The sequence below is a fragment of the Protopterus annectens genome, chromosome 7.part0 (assembly GCF_019279795.1).
Source record: "Protopterus annectens isolate FY-2018-M chromosome 7.part0, PAN1.0, whole genome shotgun sequence".
NCBI lineage: Eukaryota > Metazoa > Chordata > Ceratodontiformes > Protopteridae > Protopterus > Protopterus annectens.
The window spans coordinates 1,576,651,546-1,576,674,544 of record NC_056739.1 but is presented as its reverse complement, the minus strand read 5'-3'; the positions used below and the strand labels follow the sequence as shown (position 1 = coordinate 1,576,674,544).

General features: G+C 44.2%; 1 protein-coding gene across 5 annotated transcripts in view; it reads left to right on the top strand.

Moving 5' to 3' along the window:
• The window catches only part of PHF2 (PHD finger protein 2), a 3,400,138-nt gene that overhangs the window by 2,650,285 nt on the left and 726,854 nt on the right, over window positions 1-22,999 (top strand). For all 5 annotated transcript variants that reach the window (XM_044078128.1, XM_044078127.1, XM_044078125.1 and 2 more), the window contains exon 18: window positions 14,822-14,979. In XM_044078128.1, the coding sequence (XP_043934063.1) occupies window positions 14,822-14,979 (158 nt within the window). The remainder of the gene's footprint in view (window positions 1-14,821; window positions 14,980-22,999) is intronic.

Sequence of the window (22,999 nt, the reverse complement as noted above, 5' to 3'; positions counted from 1 at the left end):
AGAAGCCTTACAGGAGTGGATATGGACAGAATGATGAGTAATTTTCTTTCAACACAAATTCAGTTGAGTGTTCTCCCGGCCCCTACACTAACGGATCTGCAGGCCTTAACTTGTACAGCTCCACCTTTTCTGCCTCCTTCTCCGATCTGTCCTTTGGTTTCGGAGCCCTCATATCCAAGTATCCGGTTGCCATCTGCTACAGATCTGAGCATACCTGTATCCTCAGATCTGACACTTTCTCTGAACGTATTGGCTCTGACCACTTCAGAGTTGGAGAGTTGTCAGACCTGAAGCTTTGTTGTTGGATCTAATGGTTTAGGGTCAACTCCGAAGTTCTCTGAGCCATCTCTGCCTCTCCAAGCCTTGGCATTTGATAGCTAGTTTCTGACTCCAGCCTCGGGGGTGGTGTCTCAGGCCAGAGGGAACCATCAGTCCAGAAGCATGTCTTCCCAGTTTCAATGGTTTCTTTCTTCCTGGAGCATTCTGCCTTCTAGAGAACAGATGGTATGCCCCCCCCCCCCTTGGATCCTCCTTCTGGTTCTCAGATGTCTTTGTATCGTGAGCCTCAGCATTCTGCTGTACAGGGATCACCAATGCAAAGTCTCCAGGCAACTCCACAGGACATTGTTATTTCTTCCATTACTTCTCTGGAGCATACCACCGAAGAAGTCCCTAGGAAGACAAAGTGCAACAGGAGGCAGTTAGACTCCCCTCAGGAGTCAGTCACAGAAGATACAGATTTCGATGAAGGTGAAAAGCCCTCAAGATCACCATCAGACGATGTCTCGTTTCGAGACATTTTGTAGATCCTGAAACAGTAGGGTGGTAGGTCCACCGACAATCCTTCTCTAGAGGAATCGGTATTGCTGTAGGCATTTGGGGCTGGCCCATCTACCTCCTGGGTGACTCTGCCTGCTGACAAGTTTATTGACTTGGTCTCTCAGTGGCGTGGAAGGAACCAGATTCTGTAAAGCCAATCCCCAAGAGACCAGATGGGATCCTGGCACCACCAAAAGGAAGGGAGTTTTGGAGCAAAGGAGTACTGGTAGATGCATAGGGTCATGGCGGCAGCCACAAAAAGAAGTGGAACAGTTCTTCTATCCACCCTCCTAACAGGGAGTCTAGGGCACTGGACAGGTTTGGGAAGTGAGTGTGTGCATCAGTGACCTTTTCACTCAAGTCCATGAATTACTTGGCACAGTTTACCAAATTACAGAGGGATTTGATTAAGGAAGTCTCAAAGACCCTCTCAGGGACTGTTACTGCTGAGGCTGAATCTTCTGTTGCTTCACAGTTAGCCACCCATCAGTCCATTTTGAATTAATCTATGAGGCTCATCTCACATGCAGCTGAAGGAGCCTCAAGAGTGGCAGGATTGGCCATTTCCATCAGGAAAAATGCCCGGATGTGCCTGTGTGATTTTGCGGAGACATTCAAGTCATCCTTCATCAATGCTCCTTTTGTTGGAAGTTCGTTGTTTGGCCCCAAGGTTAAAGATGCACTCTCCAGGTGTGAGAAAGATGGAAAGACCCTGTCCATGGTTGGTGTACGTTTTTCGACTCCTCAAAGAATGTTGTCCAGGAATCAGCGAGGTGGTTGAAAGATCCACGTGGAGAAAGTCCCCCTCGGGGGCAGAGGGGGGAACTCCATCCATTTGGCAGAGGGGGTCTGCAAAACCAGGGGTACAGAGATTCTCTCTCTGACAGACCCTATCAGCGCTCCTGAAAGGAGACCCAATTGCCCACATTTGGAGGCAGTCGGGGGTCATTTATCCCTGCAATAGAGAGCCTGGCTAGACTTAATAAAAGATACTTGGGTGCAGAGTCCAGAGGCTATATCATTCCTTTTTCCCTGCCACCACCATTACAGAACACAATTCCTGACATTCCACCCAATCAGAGGAAAGCAGCAACTTTACAAATACAAAAGCTATTAGTCACAAGAGTCATCCAAGAGGCCCTCCTAGAACAGAAAGAATCTGGTTCTTACTCAAAATTATTTTTAGTGCCAAAAAAGACAGGGGACTGGAGACCAGTCTTGGATCTGAATGTTCTAAACAAGTCAGTTCAACATACCAAGTTCCAGATGGTAACCATTCATTCCATTTTTCCTTTCCTGCACAAGCATGGCTGGATATGCTCTTAGATATCCAGGATGTGTACTATCACATAAAAATGAACAGACGGTCAAGGTGATACCTATACTTTTCGCTGGGAGCCAGTCACTACCAGTTCAGAGCAGTGCCCTTTGGTCTCACCACAGCCCCCAGGGTGTTTACCAAATGCATGGCACTGGTAGCAGCTCACTTTAGACTGCAGGGATTCTGAGTGCTTCCATACCTAGATGACTGGCTCCTCACCACTTCAAACAAGCATTGACTATGTGCTCCAGACTTGTTCCAATTTGGACATCACAATCATCCCCAAGAAATCTAACCTTCAACCTTCTCAGTCTCTAGAGTTCATAGGAGCCAGTTAAAACAGAACATCGATGATAGCATCTCCAACTTTACCAAGGGTTCAAACCATTCATTTTCAAGTCAGCAGAATAATTCAGAGTTCATCGCTATCAGCCCACAAGGTATTAGAAACCCTGGGGTTGATGTCAGTGGTGATAGTTCTGCTTCCAGTAGCAAGGTACCATATGAAGATTTTACAGTGGACATTGTCAACCCAGTGGTCCATCTTACATCAACCGTTGTCCACCAAGATCAAAATAACTCAGGCCTACAAGAGATTACTTTGGTGGTGGATTCACTCAGATCAACTATTGCAAGGTCATCCATTCATCCTCCCTCAACCCAAGACCATAGTGACCACGGACACTTCCAAGATTGGTGTGGGGGGGGGGGCATTTCTTAGGGAAGATGATTCAAGGCACACGATCCTCTGAAGAGACCAACTTGCATGTCAATGTGCAGGAAATGAGTGCAATACTCTTAGCGTTGCAGGTGTTCCAAGACTCTGTACCTTCCAGGGCTATTGAAATTCAAACAGACAATATGTCTGTGGTATGGTACATCAACAAGTAATTATGTCAAGAAGGTATTAGAGTGTGGCAATGGGCGATCTCTTCAAATCGATTTTTGATAGCGACATACATTCCTGGGAAATCCAGTGTGGTAGCAGACAAGTTGAGCAGGTCCATTCTATTACCTCACGAGTGGTCTCTCAACAAGAAGGTGGTGAAAATGATTTTCCACCAGTAGGGTCAGCCATGTTGCAACCTGTTTGCATCCCCTCTAAATAACAAATGCAGCAGGTTCTTTGTCCTGATCCCCCTGCCAGGGGAGTCACCAAGAGACACTGTCCTTCATGATTGCCCCCCAGGTCTCCTGTATGCTTACCCTCCAACTCCCCTAATTACCAAATTTCTACAGAAAGCATCTCAATTGAAAAGTGAGGTCATTCTCATTGCCCCCTATTGGCCTCAACAGATTTGGTTTCCCTTACTTTGGCCTCATCTACTGTACCTGCCTTGGATTCTGGATCTGATTCCAGACATCCTCTCTCACATGACAGACATAACAGACCCAGACATCTTGGGCCTCAAGTTAACCGTGTGGTATCACCAATTCCATTGATAGCCAGACAACCAAAGCTGTCATCTGCAGTGCACCACATTCTTTTATCTTCTCACAAGGCTTCCACAAGAAAAATCTACACGAGCAAATGGAAAAGCTTTGTCCTTTGGGCACAACAACATGACACAGACCCTTTTTTAGCACTAGTACATAGGATTCTTGAATTCCTGACTTCCATTTTCAAGTGAAGGGGCTAGTCTTTCTAAAGTTACGGTTCAGCTAGCTGCTGTCTCCAATTTCCATATCGGAGATGATAATTCTACATTAGTATCTTCATGTCTCTTAGACCTTTATAAAAGGGGCCTTTCTACTAAAGCTCCCTTTCACAGACCTTACTTCAGCTTGGGATCTTACCTTAATGTTACAGGCCCTAACTTGAGACCTTTTGAACCTGCAGTGAGCCACATCTTTCCATACTTGGATGATTGCCTTATTTTTGCAGACTCTATTCAAAACTGCCAGGAGTCTCTACTCTTTGTCGGAAATCTGTTTCACAATCTAAGGTTTCTTATTTCAGTCTATAAAAAACATCTCTCAATTCTTCTCACAAAATAACTTTTCTGGGATGCTTGCTAGGCACTTCATAAATTATGACATTCCTGCCTCAAGAAAAAAGTAATCTTTTACAAAGAGCAGTTCCTTCAGTTTTCTCTCAAACTCTGACAACAGCAAGGAAATTTCTCATTATATTACTATACATGGCTTCTACAATTCTTAAGATTCCTGTAGCCAAATTACACATGAGGAAGATTTAGTGGTTTCTCAAATCAGTATTGACCCAGCACCCCCTATTTTCCAAATCCCTATATTGAACTTTGTCAGAAAGGAATTTCATTAGTGGATAGACCCAGTTGACTCTAAATCTTGGCCTTACAACTTCTTCCTCAGCGCTTCTCAGTGTGTAACTATGGATGCCTCACACACGGCCTTTGAGGCTGTATCCAACAGATTCAATGTACATAGTCTTTGGGATCATCATTTAAAAAAGAACCACATAAATATATAAAAAAAAAGTAATTCCATTATTTATTTATTTGGCCTTCATTGACCGGATTAGTCCCACTAGACTAGTAGCCTCTTTTCAGGGGAGACCCAAGGTGGTATTTATACTATCGGGAAATTTGGTTAGGCATCAGGGAACTTCCCCTTTTTTCAGTAGGTGTCATGGGATCTTTTCTATCCACCTGAGCTACCACCAACTCAAGCAGATGGGACCAGTGTCTCATTTGAAATATGGCACTCTCAGGAGTACAGCACCCCCATGCTGCAGGACAGTGTCAGCAATCAATCCCTGGTGTAGGAACAGAACCCACAGCCTTCTGCACCAGAAGTAAGTGTGCTGCCTTTTGCTGCACTGACACTGCATTATTAAATGTTGTGTAAACCTTAATCATATGTGAACTATGGGACCTTTTTTGGTCATTGTAGACAGCACCACTGTCATTTGGTACATAAACAAGAGGAAAGCAGTTCGTACCCCTATGAAGACTAGCCATGTCAAGGTTCCAAAAATGCCTACTCTACAGTCTCTCTTTCCCCAATCCATCCTTTAGGTTTCTGTCGATGTTCAATTATCCACCTGAGAGGAACTCCCAAAGTAGATTTGTTTGTCTCCATTCACAGCAGAGAACTGAAAAAAATCTGCTCTAAGATTCATTGCAGAAAGGCCTGGAGGATAAATACCTTCTCTTTCCTATGGACAGGAGTGTATCTGTATGCTTTTGTTCATTTCCTCTGATAACCAGAGTTTTTTTTTTTAAGATTCAAAAGGACCCTCCAAAAAAATATTGGTATTTTCCTTTTGGCCCAGACAACAGTGATTTTCTTTTCTCTTAAAAATGCCCAAGGAGAATTACCACAAACTTCCCCATGGCATGAACTTACTCACAAAGAGCAAGGGGTCTCTGACTCACCCCAACCTAGAAATTCTTTCTCTGACAGCATTTAATCTCTCCATGGCACATGCAGTAGTTGTTAAAGGAAGATAAGAAACCTGGTAGTAGAAATCTTATCTTGTTAAGTGGAAAAGATTATTTGGATGAAGCCATAAACAGAACCAAGACCCTTTTGAGGCAGAAGAAGCTCTTTTGATGCTTCAATATGTGTAGAAATTCATGAAATCTGACCATTTTTATTCATCTATTATAATTTTATCTCTCAACTATTTCTGCCTCTCTGCCATTAGATCCCCCCTTTCTTCTTCAACTCAAGTAAAACAGTTTTTTTAAAGGTATACTAAATATTCATTCACATAGAAAGCAGGTAACTTTTCCTTGTGATCTTAACTTTGTACTAGAAAAACTTGTACCTTTTCCTTTCAAACCTGCTCATCAAGTTGACTTAAGGTGTCTGTCAGGGAAAACAGTGTTACTCAGTGCCCTGACTGGCTAGGAGTTTCTGAGTTAGAAGCTCTTTTGGTAATTCTGCCTTACCTCACCTTTGATAAGGATAGGGTGTCCTTAAGAACCAACCCTTCCTTTGTACCAAAAGGGGTATCAGAATTTACTCTAAAATAACCTATTCATTTCCGTGCATTCTTTCCTGTATGAAAAAATAAGTGAGACAATTCAGATACTGCACTGACAGGACAAAGGACTTCAGAAATTAAAATCAACTGTTAATTTCCTGTGAAGCTAAAAAAAAGGACAAATGGTGTCAAAACAGATGATTTCCAAATGGTTATCCAATGCTAATCATTTTTGTGGGTTCATAGGTAAATACTAAGCAGACGGTGTGCAGACTATTTTAAGGTAGTCAAAAAAAAGTACCTACCATAACGTTCCATGTTAGTTGTCTTCTTCTCGCCTTCTTTCTTGCTGGTTGGGTTCGGAGCCAATCCTTGGCTCCGACTCGGCCATCTTCAAAAGCTCGAGAGCTGCTTACTGGCTCGAGGCCCCCCTATGTCCCATGATGCCTGGCGCTAGATACCCAGATCTCGTTTGGTAAGCCTAACTGCAGACATAATAATAAAGGGATCCTATCCTAGAATGCTTAAATCCAACTGGAGAGACTACTAGTCTGAAAGGAATAGCCAGAGAAGACTCAGCCAGTGAAAAATCAAGAAGAACTCTTCTCGGTCCACTAGGATAGGGGGATGGTGGGTGTGACGCAGGAAAGAAGGCGAGAAGAACACAACTAACATGGAACATTATGGTATGTACATAACTTCTTTAGGTTAAGTTGTCTATCTCGCCTTCATTCTTGCTGGTTGGGACAGTGTCCCTAGCACCTAAAATCCTGGGTGGCTCATCGGAAAAGACTCTTCAGAACAGTGGAACCAAAATCAGCTCTGCTCCTGGAAACCAAATCTAACTTGTAATGCGAAATGAAAGTATGTGGGTTGGCCCATGTAGCCGCAGCGCAAATAGATTCCATGGGCAACCTAGCCTGAAAGGCCACCGAAGTATCTAAAGCTCTGGTGGAGTGACCTTTTGGTTTAACTGGCAATTCTTTATTCCTCAGATGATATATGAAAGTGATGATAGAAGTCAACCACCTGGATAAGGTTACTTTGGAGACCGGAAGACCTTGTTTACCTACTGCATAAGACAGGAAAAGTTGATCTGATTTTATAATGTCCTTGGTTCTATGGAAATAAAAGCGTAGTTGCCTGTGAACATCTAACTGATGCAACTTATATTCCGCCCTGTTGGAATGGTTAGGGAAAACCACAGGAAGGTCTATGGACTGATTCAAGTTACTCTTTGAAGGGACCTTAGGAAGGAAGGATGGATTAGTCCTAAGAGCAACCCTGTCATTGTGGAAAACGAGGTATGGGGAACGAATAGAAAGAGCCTGTAGTTCCGAAACTCTTCTGGCTGAAGTAATAACTACCAGAAAAAGGGTTTTCCAAGATAAGAACTTCAATGAACAAGAAGCTGCAGGTTTGAAAGGGGGCAAAATTAGAGAATCTAAAATCAAATTTAGATCCCACGGTGGTGGAGGGTCTCTAACTGGGGGCCTGAGCAGAGTGGTTCCTTTGAGAAAGGCTTTACACAGCTTATGAGACATGATATTGTTTTCCGACCGGCCAATGTGAAAATTTGAAATTGCAGCTAACTGAACTCTAAATGTAGTGGAAGTGGACCCAGCATGGAAGAGTTCCGCAAGAAATTCCAAAATGTAGTGTACAGGGGCTGAAAAGGGGTCTATACTTTTAGCCTCTGCCCAGGAAGAAAAAGCGTTTCCACGTACTAGCATAAGTTTTTCTAGTCGTGGACTTGTGTGATGACAAAATGATTTTGCGCACAGAGGGGGAGATATCTGGAAGCCTGGCTAAAGTTGGAAGTGGAGCAACCAAGCCGTGAGCTGGAGAGAGCGTAGGGATTGGTGCAGCCCGCCCGATTGATGAATCAGGAGGTCTGGAACTAGGTCCAGAGTCCAAGGCTGCTCGAGAAGATTGTGATGCAGGAACGGGAACCATATTTGTCAAGGCCAGTAAGGAGCAATGAGGATCATTTTGCAGCCCAATACGGTAGCTTTCTGAATTAGCTTCGGGATTAAGGGAAAGGGAGGGAATGCATAAAGAAGTCCCAGAGGCCAATCATGGACTAGAGCATCTCTGAGGGAATGCCCGGGAAGTTGAAGGAGAGAGAAGAAATTGCTGCACTTGCTGTTAAAGGGGGTTGCAAAAAGAACTCAGCAAGGTTGGCCCCATTAGCGGAAGATTTGGTCCGCAACTACCTGGTTCAGAGACCACTCGTGAGGCATGAGAATTGCTCTGCTCAGCCTGTCTGCTATGACGTTGGACCTCCCAGGGATGTGCGTTGCAATCAGAAACTGTTGGGAAGAGATCACCCACTGCCAGAGTCTGAGTTCTGAGTGCTTCTCGACATAGGGGGTAGGACCTGGTTCCGCCCTGCTTGTTGGTGTAACACACTACAGACATATTGTCCATTTGAATTGCAGTGGTCCCGGTAGGAAGAGAGTCCTGAAGAGCCTGCAACGCTAAGAGCATGGCCCTCATCTCCAAGACATTTATGTGCAGATGGTACTTGTGAGGTTGCCAGGTGCCTTGGACTGTTCTGCCCTGATAATGCCCCCCCCCCCACCCGATCAGGGAGGTGTCCATGGTCACCGTAGCAACTGGAGGGGGGAGAACAAATGGTCTGCCATGGAGCACTGATATGGAGACCATCCACCACGCAAGGTGCTTCTTGCATGCTTGTGTGATCATAATCATGTAAGACATGGGAAGCTGCTGGAAGGAACATTGGGTGAAAAGAAGTCACTGGAGAATCCTCATGTGAAAACAAGCTAGAGGGACAAGTACGATCGCTGCTGCCATGAGACCCAGAGTTTGAAGGACAAACCTGGCTTGAATTCTTTTGCATGCTAATAAAATCTTCACATGCTGACGAATCGCTAACACCCCGTCTGGTGGCAGGCTCGCTAACATGTCTTTGGTATTTAAATTTGCGCATATAAAGGTGATAGATTGACAGGGCGACAGTGCAGACTTTTCTAAATTTATTGTGATACCTAGCCTGGAGCAAGTGTCGATAGTGCAGTCTCTGGCTCGCAGAAGGTGATATGTGGTGGTAGCAGTGAGGAGCCAGTCGTCGAGATATGGAAACACCTGGAATCCTTGCCGTCTCAGGTGAGTGGTAACTACTGCCATACATTTGGTAAACATCCTGGGGGCTGTGGTGAGACCAAAGGTCAGAGCTCTGAACTGATAATGGCTGGATCCCAGCCGGAAGCGAAGGAATCTTCTGGAGCGTCTGTCCATTTTGATGTGGTAGTACGCATCCTGAAGATCTATAGAGCACATCCAATTGTCCTGACCCAGGAAGGGCAAAATGGACTGTAGCGTGACCATCCGGAACTTTGTTCTTTGTACAGACCTGTTCAGTCTGCTGAGATCCAGAATGGGTCTCCAGTCTCCTGTCTTTTTTGGTACCAAAAAGAACCTTCAGTAAATTCCGGATCCTTGTTGGTCTGCTGGGACTTACTGGATGGCCCTTTTTCTTAGCAGTTGTGAGACTTCTTGAACTGCTTGGTCCCTTAGATTGGGTGGAATGTCTGGAAGGGACTTGTTTGATCTTAAGGGGGCACGAACAAAGGGAATTCTGTAGCCTCCGGATATGACAGACTGTACCCATTTGTCTTGTGTTATGTCTTGCCAGGCACTTGGGTACAGCGATAATCTTCCCCCGACTGCCTCCAGAGGTGGGCAACCCTTCAGGGATGCTGGAAGGGCTTCTCAGAGAAGGATTCTCTGCTGCCCTGATTTTGCGGACCTCCTCTGCCATGAGGGCCGCGTCTGTTATTGTTCCCTCCTCTGCCCCTGGATGGGAACTCACCACGTGTGTCCGGCAAAGCTCCTTGGGATTTCCTGAACCACATCTTTCCACTTTTCTGACCCTTAGGATATGGTCTGGACTTAGTGGAAAAACAGACTCCTACAGCAGAGAGAGTCTTGCCTTCCTGCTCACACCTGGTAAGGGTATCCTTCAGCTGTGATCCAAAGAGAGAGGAACCATCGAAAGGGGTATTGGTGAAAGATGCTCTGAAAGGTTCCGCAAGGTTGCATAGCTGCATCCAAGCATGCCTCCTTAGGGCCACGCCTGTGCCTGCGGCTCTACTCGCACCATCGGCTGCATACGAAATGAGCCTCATGGAGGAGTTTACCACTGAATTAAGAGTCGCCAGCTGGGAGGCTGCCTTAGCCTGGGCCCCCTCAGCTGATGGATCTTGAAGGGTATCTCCAAGCTCTTTCAGGAGATCCCTCTGAAGATGGGTAAAGTGGCACAGTAATTCAGGTACCGCATGGGAAAGGTTGCTGAAGAGAACATCCGCTTCCCATATCTGTTCATTGTCCTGGACTCCTTGTTAGGGGGATGGACAGATGAAGAAGTTTCAGCCAACTCCTTCTTTGTGGCCGCCGCTATCACCATGGCATCAATGGGGACACCTTTGGTCAAGAACTGTCTGTCCTGCAGTGCAGTAATGAATTTGGCAGGTCTTCTAGGGGTCAGTTCCACTGTGTCTGGAGCCGTCCACGCCTTCCGAGCCACCCCAGACATCAGTGGGTCGAAAGGCAGAGACACCCAGGAGGTGGAAGGTCGGGATCCAAACGTGTCTATGAATACCGACCCATCCTCGGAAGGGCTTAGGGCAGTCCAGTTCCCCCTCTGCCTAAGCATCTCAAGGATGTCTGAGAATGAGACATCTTCAGAGGGGGATCTTGGGGACCCTTCCGACTCCTCTAAGTTGGTATCTGATGTGATAGACTCGGGGGAGTCAACATGCTTCCTCTTGCATTTCCTCTTGTGAGGTGGCTCCTCTGAATGATCAGGGGAGGCCTCGGAAGAGGGGGATACACCCAAGGGGGTGTCCTGGAGTGCTGGACCCCCACGCTTGTGGTCTGGAAGAGGGGAAGAGGCTGACGCAGGCACCCTATGGGGAGAAGCCAATGGGGTAGATCGTGGGACTGGCTCGGGGGCCAGTACACTTCCCATCACCTCGAAGGCATCCCTACCCAGACGCAGAGAGGGCTCCGGTACTGAAGAAACCAGAACCCCTCCCCGCACTGAGGGGGGCGGCTCCGAGGCACATGTGGGAGCCGAGTTCACCTGAGCCGAATCCCCGAGTGGGAGAGCGGGGTTGGACAAGGGTCCGATGCCACTCGCCCCCTCGGAGCTAATGAGGGAGTCTTGGCGCCCAGATCCCTCCAGGGAAGGTACCATGGAAGGGATCGGAGCCGACGATGGAACCGAAGGAGAGGGTATCGGAGCCGACGGTTCCACGACTCGGACCCCAACGAACTCCGGCTCCGAGCTCATAGGACGAGTCGGAGGAGGAATATTTACAGCTGTGGATGGAGCCGACACCTGATGAGGGGGGCTGGATAACATTTTGGCTAGGGCCTGCGATTTTAACAGCCTACTGGCCACTCTTTCAAAGTCATGGTCCGAAAGTCTAGAGGACCGAGAAGAGTGGGATGAGCGATGACTACGCTCCGATTGGAGCAGTGGCGACTTCGGAGCCGAATGTATCGACTCCAGAGAAGGAGACCTGGATCTTTTTTGACCCTCAGACAGCTCCAAGGAACGTGTCGGAGCCGACTGGGAGGGAGGAACATCGGTTCCAGCCGGAGCAGAAATGGATTGTATGGCTTCAACCAACGACGGCTCCGAACTGGGAGCCGAAGGTTTAGGTGGCCTGGAAGATTTGACGGGCTAAGCCTTTGCCGGTGAATCTTGAGGTTTAAACAAACCCCTCAGAATCAATTTGTTTTTGCGCTCCTGCAGGACTCTTGGACTGAAAGCATGGCAAATCGAGCAAGAGTCCTGCAGGTGCACGGCACCCAGACAATAAACACAAGAAGTGTGACCATCTGTCACAGACATCTTCTGACAGCATGAGTCACACTTCTTGAATCTGGATGGTTTAGGATCCTTGGACATCCTGGAAGAAAACCAAGGACAAGAAACACACACAAAAGGTTAAGTACTAACCACTAAAAATTGCAGACTACAGTTACCACAACCAAATAACTACAAGCAGTACTACAAACTATAGATAACTATCACTAAACACTAACAGTGATACTAAGGAAATTATCATATATATATATATATATATATATATATATATATATATATATATTTTTTTTTTTTTTTAAGGAATATAAAAAGAAAAGGTTATTCTCTAACTAAAACGGAAAACCTTTCTGAGGTAAGGAAAGGGAGAGAAGGGGTGAGGGGAAACTCTCTAACTTAAATGAGTTTCTTGGGGCGAAGTAATCGGAAACTAGAGAAAAACTAACTACAATAATACAGTCTAATCTAACGACTAATTCTACACTAAAACTGACAGTTTTGACAAGGAAAATACAATAATAACGTTTTATATGACATGAGCCAGTAGAACAACCTCACAGCAGAAGCGGCAAACGAGATCTGGGTATCTAGCGCCAGGCATCATGGGATATAGGGTGGCCTCGGGCCAGTAAGCAGCTCTCGAGCTTTTGAAGATGGCCGAGTCAGAGCCGAGGATCGGCTCCAAACCCAACCAGCAAGAATGAAGGCAAGATAGACAACTTAACATACTTTATTCAAAATTTCCCAATAGCCTCAAGGAGGGCAAGATAAAAATGGCCTGGAGAGAATTTGAGGCTGTCCATCCAATTATCTAGGTTTACTTTGAAGGTGCAATGGTGGTACTCAGCTTAACATGTAGTAAAAGTTTGTTCCAGAGGTGAGTGATACATTGGGATATGAATCTATCACGTCAGCATTTCTTATTTGTCTGCTGGTGAAAGTTTAGTTATTTTAACAGAGTATTTCATGTACCGTTAGTTCTGCAAAGAATTGGAGATGAAATAGGGTTGGATCTTGCATGGCATGAAATGCTAGATGTAGATCTCCACAAAGGAGTCTGTGAGAGACTGAGTACAGAGAAAGGGCTGCCAGTCTCTCCTAATAAACAAGACTGTGAAGCCACTGATATTTTTAGTTATGAATCTCTGAGGTCTGTCAAGTTGTGTAATATGTTTAGGTAAATACATGCCAAAGGTGCATTATATTCAAAAATGTGTCTGATAAGATATGAGTAAAGAGGAATTAAGAATTCTTTGTGTCTTTTGGAAACTGGATGGTCTAGATAAAAGGCTTTTTGAACTACTGTGGAGACATGATGGTCAAATGATAAGGGATTACCAACGGGAGTACCCATATCCCTTACAACAGTGTCTGATTGGAGGAGTGCATCTTCTATGCAGTATGTGAAACTGTTTTGTTTACCGAAATTAACTGTTCTACATTTTTTACATTTAATTTTAGACCGTTGTCCTTGCACAATTTTTTAACATGGCCCTTGTTGGAGCAATTGTGATTCAGGTGTAGATCAAATAATAACACCCAATTTATGGTCATCTGCAAACTTAGTTAACCATAGTCCAGAAGTGTTGGCCTGTAGGTCTAAGAAATATATGCCAAGTAGTAAGAGAGGGCCTTCTTCTTTTCTGTCCCAAATATTCATCATCAGATTGTCTTCTACTTTCCTGCACATGTGCTCAAACCACCTTAATCTGTTCTTTTGACCTTCGCTGCAATTGGTGCTACTTTGGCTTCTGCTCTGAAGTCCTCATTTCTTTGTCTGTCTCACTGTGTACATTCTATCACCCATTTCAGGCACTTTGTCTCTGCCAATTATAGGTTCTGAAACTGGCCTGCCTTCATTGCCCAGGTTTCTGTACCATACAGTAGAGTATTTGTCTTTGTAACATTGTTTTGTGGGAGACGTTTATAATGCCAAATGGCATTATACCAAACACAAAATGATGAAAACAGGAATTTGACAAGATCGCAGTGTAGAAGGGTCTGGGAATTTGTCCTTTTCACACTGTAATGCAATCTTGAAGTTGGTATATATAATTAGCAGGTGGTTTGGGGGTACAGGGGAGCTTGCTCCCCACATAGAACGTGTGCCAAGTTTTTCAGCTTTTGGAGTTTTGCTGTTTTGTATTCAGCTTAATGCCATTTACATTAAAAATGTACTCCCTCTTTTGTTCAGCTTATGTTTCAGCTTCTTTGGCATTCTTCCTTCACACACTAACCCTGACTCTTGGTGCCAGTTGGCTGCAGCCCCTCTGACTCTAGCTTTGACCTCCTCATTCAGACTTCCCTTCTCCTCAGCCATCCCTTGCAGATACTTGAAGCTGTTAATCTGTTCCTTCTGTCTCAATTTTCAGCTTCTTCTGATTTTCCCCATTTGCTGCCATTACAGTTGTCTTAACTCTACTCAGTTTTTCATACTGTGTGCCTTCAGTTTTTCATTCCATTCCCCAGTCATTTGCTAAAGTTCTTATTCAGACTGTATCTGTAATGCCACATCATCTGCATACTGCAGTTTTGTTGATATGTCCATTCTGACTTGTTTGCTAATGTAGTTCATCACAGTAAAGAAAGGGATTTAATTTCCCATAGTATATACTTCTTTCAGTTTTTGCAGGCTTTAGAACAGCAGTTTGATGAGGAACATTACAGTCGGAGTTTGACACAGACTAGACCTGGGACACTCGTGAAAGTCTAAAGAAAAAAATACTTCTCAGAGATTTTTACAATACATAAAGTGATTATGTTGGTTGTGTTCAGTTCTTCTATAATAAAAAAGTCTGACAGCAAAGTGTACTAAGGCGTTCAGTGCATTGTGCATAGTATATATTTTAGGTGCTTACTGCACTGCATGTAGAATACATTTTAATGTAATATTTATCTTTTTTTGTGCAAGAGTGATGATACAACAGATGAAGATTCCCTTCATATTGATACAGATGCAAAGCCAGAGAAGAATTCCAAAGTAAATCAAGAAAACAGTACTTCTGCTGGAATTCTTGATCTTCTTCAAGCTAGTAAAGAAGTTGGAGGTCTGGAATACCACTCTAACAGGTAAACATTTTTGTCTGGTTTACATTTGTTGGTCAGAAAAGTTAGTTGCAATTCCATATAATTACTTTATTGAAAAGATGCTTGCCTTTGCATGTAAATAAATTGTTTGTTCATTTTGTTTTACAGAACAGGCATAGTAAATTGACACAATTTCCTTTCAGGTTTGATCAAATAGCAGCAGAGGTGCAGTCACCATAGTATATCACATGCCATCAGCATGTAGTATACAAAGAGACATGAATGTGTTAGACATTGTATGGCTAGTGAAGGAAGCACACAAGCAATGCATAGACTGCAGTTACAAAAAAATTGTAGATTATTCAAGAATATCTCCATAACCTTGTGCATACCTTTTGTTTATCATCACTGTTTGCTGTTGTACATAAAGAGTAAGCAAAGTAGTTCAGGAAGTCAGGAAAATATGAATACTCATTTTTGCATTTCGTCTGTGTTTCATACAATCTGACTGGCATAATAGTCTTAGGTTTGCTGATACTACTATAAATCCAGCTCAGAAGTGTCCATGGAGACAGTGATGGTACTGCCGTGCTGTGCTGTTGTAGCAGCTGTAATTGTATGTCAGGAACATAACTGGAAAAAGTTTGACTGGAATTGTTTACATCTTGATTCTAAACATACCTCTCAGTTGTTCCTGATTTTGCCTCATGGTTTTGCCTTGTCCTTCATAATTTTTTTGATTTTCTGGTAAATCACTAAGGATTATAGTCAATAAGTTAATAGCAGCCATTAGAGTCTCACACTTTGAATTGTTCTGGAAATGTATGTTGATGGAAAAAATGTTGATTTCTATTATTAGATCACTGTTGCAGCAGCTTATAGCTATATAGGACATATCCTGCCAAGGACTGGATGCCCATCCAGAATACAAAAGTCTTTTGGCTACTTCCGCACCCAACATATATTCAAAGGAGCATGAGAATGCAGTACATTAAAGGCAGAAATACAGGATCAAAAACTCAAGAGCTTTCTTAAAGTTAGAAGATTCAGTTAGATGTTGTTTTTTATGCATTTTGGGTAGTTCAGTGCTCAATTCTGAGCCCAGCCACTGGGGGGGTGCACAAGCCAGTGCATTTCTTCGTGCCGGACCCAAGCATGGATAAATGGGGAGGGTTACATCAGGAAGGACATCCTGTGTAAAACTTCTGCCAAATAACATATGCAGACAACAATACAGATTTCCATACTGGATCGGTCAAGGCCCGGGTTAACAACGACCGCCACCAGTACAGTTAGCTAACAGGGTACTGGCGGAAATTGGGCTACTGTTGGCCAAAGGAGAAGAAGAGGGAGAAGGCATGCCCGAAAGCAGAAAGAGAGGAGGAGGGTTAGGAGTGCAGTAGTGAGGCTAGGAACTTTGAATGTTGGCAGTATGACTGGTATAGGGAGAGAGCTAGCTGATATGATGGAGAGAAGGAAGGTTGATATATTGTGTGTGCAAGAGACCAGATGGAAGGGGAGTAAGGACAGGTGTATAGGAGGAGGGTTCATATTGTTCTATCATGGTGTGAATGGGAGGAAAAATGGGGTAGGGGCTATCCTGAAGGAACAGTATGCCAAGAGTGTGTTGGAGGTGAAAAGAGTGTCAGATAGAGTTATGTTTATGAAGCTGGAAATTGATGGTGTAATGATGAATGTTGTTAGTGCATATGCTCCACAAGTTGGGTGTGCGATGGATGAGAAAGAAAAATTTTGGAGTGATTTGGATGAAATGGTGGTGAGTGTACCCAAGGGTAGAGACTGGTGATTGGAGCGGATTTCATTGAGCATGTTGGTGAAGGGAACAGAGGGGATGAGGAAGTAATGGGCAGGTATGGTGTTAAGGAGAGGAATGCAGAAGGTCAGATGGTAGTGGATTTTGTGAAAAGGATGGACATGGCTGTGGTGAATACATATTTTAAGAAGAGGGAGGAGCATAGGGTGATGTACAAGAGTGGAGGAAGATGCATACAGGTGGATTATATCCTATGCAGGAGGACCAGTCTGAAGGAGATTGGAGACTGTAAAGTGGTGACAGGGGAAAGTGTAGTTAGGCAGCATAGAATGGTGGTCTGTAGGATGATGGCTGGTGATCAAGAAGAGGAGGACAAGTGTGAGAGCAGTGTCAAGGATCAAATGGTGGAAGTTGAAAAAGGGTGATTGTGAGGTGGAGTTCAGGGAAGAGTTAAAACAGGCACTGGGGGGCAGTGAAGAGTTATCGAATAGCTGGGTAACTACAGCAGAGATGGTAAGGGAGACAGCTAGAAAGGTGCTTGATGTGACATCTAGACAGAGGAAGGACGACAAGGAGACGTGGTGGTGGAATGAGGAAGTACAGGAGAGTATACAGAGGAAGAGGCTAGTGAAGCAGTGGGATTGTTAGAGAGATGAAGAAAGTAGACAGGAGTATGAGGAGCATGGCAGAGAGAGAGGTGGCGAAGGCTAAGGGTAAGGCATATGGAGAGTTGTATGAAAGGTTGGACACTAAAGAGGGAGAAAAGGACCTGTACCAATTGGCTAGACAGAGGGACCAAGCTGGGAAAGATGTGCAGCAGATAAGGGTGATAAAGGATAGTGAGGGAAACGTACTAACAAGCGAGCAGAGTGTGTTGAGCAGATGCAAATAGTACTTTGAGGGGCTGATGAATGAAGAGAATGAGAGAGAGAGAAGGTTGGATGATGTGGGGATAGTGAATCGGGAAGTGAAACAGATTAGCAAGGAGGAAGTACAGACAGCTATGAAGAGGATGAAGAATGGAAAGGCTGGTGGTCCAGATTACATATCAGTGGAAGCATGGAGGTGCTTATGAGAAGTGGCAGGGGAGTTTTTAACCAGATTGTTTAACTAAATCTTAGAAAGTCAGAGGATGCCTGAGGAGTGGAGAAAAAGTGTTTTGGTACCTATTTTTAAGAATAAGGGTGATGTGCAGAGTTGTAGTAACTACAGACGGATAAAACTGATCAGTCACAGCTTGAAGTTATGGGAAAGGTGGTGATTAGCGATCAGCAGTATGGTTTCATGCCAGGAAAGAGCACTACAGTTGGGATGTTTGCTCTGAGAGTGTTGATGGAGAAATTTAGAGAAGGTCAGAAGGAGCTGCATTGTGTCTTTGTGGACTGGGAGAAAGCATATGATAGGGTGCCTAGAGAGGATTTGTGGTATTGGGTGAGGAAGTCAGGAATGGCAGAGAAGTATGTAAGAGTGGTACAGGATATGTACGAGGGTAGTGTGAAAGTGGTGAAGTCTGCAGTGGGAGTGACAAATCCATTTAAGGTGAAGGTGGGATTACATCAAGGATAAGCTCTGAGCCCTTTCTTATTTGCAATGGTGATGGACAGGTTGACAGACGAGGTCAGACAGGAGGCCCCATGGATTATAATGTTTGCAGATGACATTGTGATCTGTAGTGAGAGTAGGGACCAGGTTGAGGAGACCCTGGAGAGGTGGAGATATGCTCTAGAGAGGAGAGGAATGAAGGTCAGCAGGACTAAGACAGAATATGTTTGTGTGAATGAGAGGGAGGATAAAGGAATGGTGAGGATTCAGGGAGTAGAGCTGGCGAAGGTGGATGAGTTTAAGTACTTGGGATCAACAGTTCAGAGTAATGGTGAGTGTGGAAGAGAGGTGAAGAAGAGACTACAGGCAGGGTGGAATGGGTGGAGAAGAGTGTCAGGAGTGATTTGTGACAGACGGGTACCAGTAAGAGTGAAAGGGAAGGTCTACAAGAGGGTAGTGAGGCCAGCTATGTTGTATAGGTTGGAGACAGTGGCATTGACAAAAAGGTAGGAGTCAGAGCTGGAAGTGGCAGAGTTAAAGATGTTAAGATTTGCAGTAGTGTCACAAGGATGGACAGGATTAGGAATCATTATATTAGAGGGTCAGCTCAGGGTGGACTCTTTGGAGACAAAGCCAGAGAGGCGAGATTGCGTTGGTTTGGACATGTGCTGAGGAGGGGATGATGGGTATTATTGAGAAAAGGATGCTAAGGATGGAGCTGCCAGGTAAGAGGAAAAGAGGAAGGCCTAAGATGAGGTTTATGGATGTGGTGAGAGAGGACATGCAGGTGGTTGGTGTGACAGAGAAATATGCAGAGGACAGGAAGAAATGGAAACAGATGATCCGCTGTGGTGACCCCTAACGGGAAAAGCCGAAAGAGAAGAAGAGGTGTTCAGCTCTGAGATTGAAATTTGTAGGAAGAGGAGTACCCTGAGGGGGAATTTTCCTTCCATTTTTTACAAAAACAATGTTTTTAAAGTCTAAAAGAATAGGGAAGTTCTGTATGGCAGCAGATTTTGTCTAGAGGCACATGGCCTCCTTTGGGGAAGATCACAAAAGTAATGCTTGCAGCATCTGTCATTCTTTCACCCCTAGAACTATTAGAAGCAGGTTATAATGTCATAATATTTTGACTAAAACAATGACTAAGCCAGGCACTGCTTCCTTGGACATCACCCTCTGGTTCCTAAAAAAATGTAAGACTTTGAAAGAGGTGACTGAAGTGGCCTTTTTTTCCTATGTCTCTCTCCTAGTCTTTTATGGAGGTATCTGTTGTGGCCATTTTGAAGTCCTCAGACCATGCATCTCCTACTCTTGACCCCTCTGGTGATTCTTCAAGGGACACCGCTAATGGTTGGAAGGATGGCATGTCCTCAGTGGCTGGACATACAATTCCTTCTGAGAAGGGAGAACCATGTTTGTAGGATCCGAACATTAGCACTCAGGTTCAGAAGAGGAATGAGGTAGTCAGCCTTTGGTCCATTCTTCATACATCTGAGTTAACTCCTTCTGAAACCTCAGGAAAGAAGTCTCAAAAATTAAAAAAGCCATTCCACCCTCTACTACTTCTTCCAGAGAATCTAAGGAAGAGTTTTTCTCTCGGCAAGGGCCTTTTTAAGATATTTTAATCTTTTCAATCTGCTTCTTTTACCTCTTATTATTTGGGTCTATATTAAAAATGTCGAAACGTAATATCGAACACCAAATGAGCGATACGTATTCATCGAAATGCATTTAAGCGATTCAATGAATACTTTACAGGGCAAAGATGTAGTTGGCCAACTACACAGTGTTGCCCTTTTCTCCACTGTAGTGCAGTCTTGGAGTTGGTATATTTAGTTAGGTGGGTGTGGGGGGGGGGGGGTCAGTTATGTTTGTAAGTGTGTGTGTGTGTGTGTGTGTGTGTGTGTATGTGTGTTCATGCAAGCGAATTCTTTCCCAGGGAAAGAATTCAGTGTTTTGACCATTCGCGCTTTAGTGCATTTGGTCTTTACGTGTTGATGAAGAGGCATTCGCTTAAATGCCTCTATGGTGTTATACTATAGACCCTGTTATTCACAGGTTCATAGGTGTTTACTAGGCTAATGACCATGGGGGCCTTTTTAAGCCTAGCCATGCATCCCAAATCTCTGACAAGTTCTGGTACCCTCTGTAAGTGTAAACAGGGGCTTGAGAGATGAAACATTTACTAGCAAGTGCCTGGGAGATAAACCATGTACAGCTTGCCGGTGTCCATTAGAGACATAGGGGCCAAACCAGGGATGAATTTCCTGTTCCTCATCCAGTTATCTCACTTTCACTTGAATTCGGTTGGGAAGAAACTCTGTTTCACATGGATGGTGGGTCTGTTGCACAGACGGGTAGTCTCTGTGATACATGTGTTTCTCCAGTAAGTCCTATTTATATCACAGGCAAGGTTTAAGTCTTTAAAATTGGTAATTCTGTTGAAGTTTGTTTTGTGGATATACAGAACGTCCATAGTGGGGTCTGACAATGCCCTGTATGCCAGGCATCTCACCTCAACAGCCTGTAGGAGACAGGATACAGGGATAGGGCCTTGAGGTGGTCTGCATAGGACATTTTACTTACACCCTGTATTGTTTTAGTGAGGAACCTCTGTGGATGTTACAGTTATTGGATAAACCTTGTTAGGTACATACCAAAGGGGCATTGTACTGAATGATAGGTCTGATTAATGCCAAATACAATGGAACAATGACTTCCTTGGATCTAGATGCTATACCTTTGATTATAAGTTGCACAACATAGAATGATTTCTTCATTACTATAGACACATGATAGGGAAAAGCTAGATTACTGTCTATGTGTGTCCCTAATTCACTGAGTACTGGGTCATCTCTAAGGGTTGTGTTGTCAATATGATAGTTACCAGGGGTGGATGACTTCCCAAAGGATACGGTTATGCATTTCTTGGCATTTAGTTTTAGTCCATGGCTCTGACACCATTTGTTTGTCTGTGTCAGCCCTTCCTGGAGAACATTTATGTCAGTATGGAATTCAGTGACAGCTCCTAATTTGCAATCATCTGCAAATTTAGTCAACCAGAGATCATTGACATTGGCCTTGACTTCAGAGACGTAAATGCCAAAAAAGGAGCAGACCAAAGACCGATCCCTGAGGGACTCCATTTGTGACTAGCCTCTTTATAGAGGTGGACTCCCCAGTTCTAACTTCCTGGGTCCTGTCTGTGAGTCAGTTGGCTGTCCACCAGGTGACATACAAGTTTGTACTTAACTTCTTGTGTTTAACAACAATGCCCAAGTGGGGTATTGTGGCAAATGCCTTGGCCAGGTCAAGGTAGGCAGTGTGAACCATTTTGCCCTCATCCATTGCTTTGGTGACCTTCTCAGTGCAAAGAAGTCCAACAGGTTGAGTAGTCCTGACCTGCCCTTGATGAAACCAAACTGGGTTAGGTCTAGTATCTGTAGCTTTACTATATCATTATTGAACATTTGCATGATAATTCTTTCTATGGCTTTGGATATAAGACTAGTGTGACTTATGGGTTTGTAGTTTTCAGGGCCTGTAGATGGCCCACCTTTGTGCAGAGGGATGACTGTTGCTGTTCTCCATTCATGAGGGACAAAGCCTGTTTGGAGGCTACAGATAAATAGCAATTCCAGAGGGCTTAATAGGTCATGTTTCATGTTATTTAGAAGACATCCTGGGATATTGTCTGAGCCCATTGATGGGGTGTTCTTGGCTATAGAGAGAGCATTAAGGATCTCTTCCCTAGTGATAGCGGTGGAAGTTATATTTGATGGTATTTCCTGAGGGAAGGTTGAGGGAGAGAGAGGGGTAAAGTCGGAGCTGATTTTATTGGCCAGTAGGTTTACTATATCTTCTGACTTAGTATAGGTCATTCCATTTACAATGAGCTCTGCACAAAATTGTGTATTGCCTTTGAAGTTGCGGACATAGCTAAAGAATCCCTTGTGGTTGTCCTTGGCTGCTTAATTTACCTCAAATTTGGCTTTGATAGACATTATTTGTCCTTGGAGTTGTTTAGTTTGATGAGAGTGCTTTTATCCTGCTGGGTGCTGCACCTCCTAATTTTTGCCATTTTTTTCTTCCTTCTGTTATACAGCTTTTTGATTTGTGATTCCTGGCTTCTTTCTGAGTTAGTTCTGTACTTCTTCCTGATGAGTACATCTGCTTTTATGCAGCTAATAACATGCTTGTATAGGGTTTCTGTAAACAGTTCTGCATAGGCCGCAGTGTTCTCAGGGTTAATGGGGGCTTGAAATTTTGTCAGGTTATAACTTAATAGCAGGAAGTTAGACTTACAGTAGTTCCTGAATATTTCAAGGCTAGCTGGGAGTCTAGGTTTTATTTTTACTTCAAAGGAGACCAATTTGTGGTCTGACCTTACTATGGAAAACATTACAGTAGGGGGTGTGCCGCACTCTCCCATATTAGTGAAGACCAGATCCAGTATGGTTCCACTTAATAGTGGGGTAATTAAAGTCACCCATGAATATGGTATTGGGTTGGATGGTGAAGGTTTCCAGTAAGTTAAAATGCATGGTATGAGTTTCATGGGTCATAGAGGGGGACCTATAACTTGCAAGGAAGGGGTAATGGATTTTGTCTATGGTGGTTTGAACATGGAGCAGCTCAAGTGCATTGTCCTCTTTGACCAGCCTTGAGGTATATTTATTTTTGATGTAAATCGAGACATGTCCACTTGTAGTCCCTGTCTGTGTAGTAGCTGGTCTGAAGGTA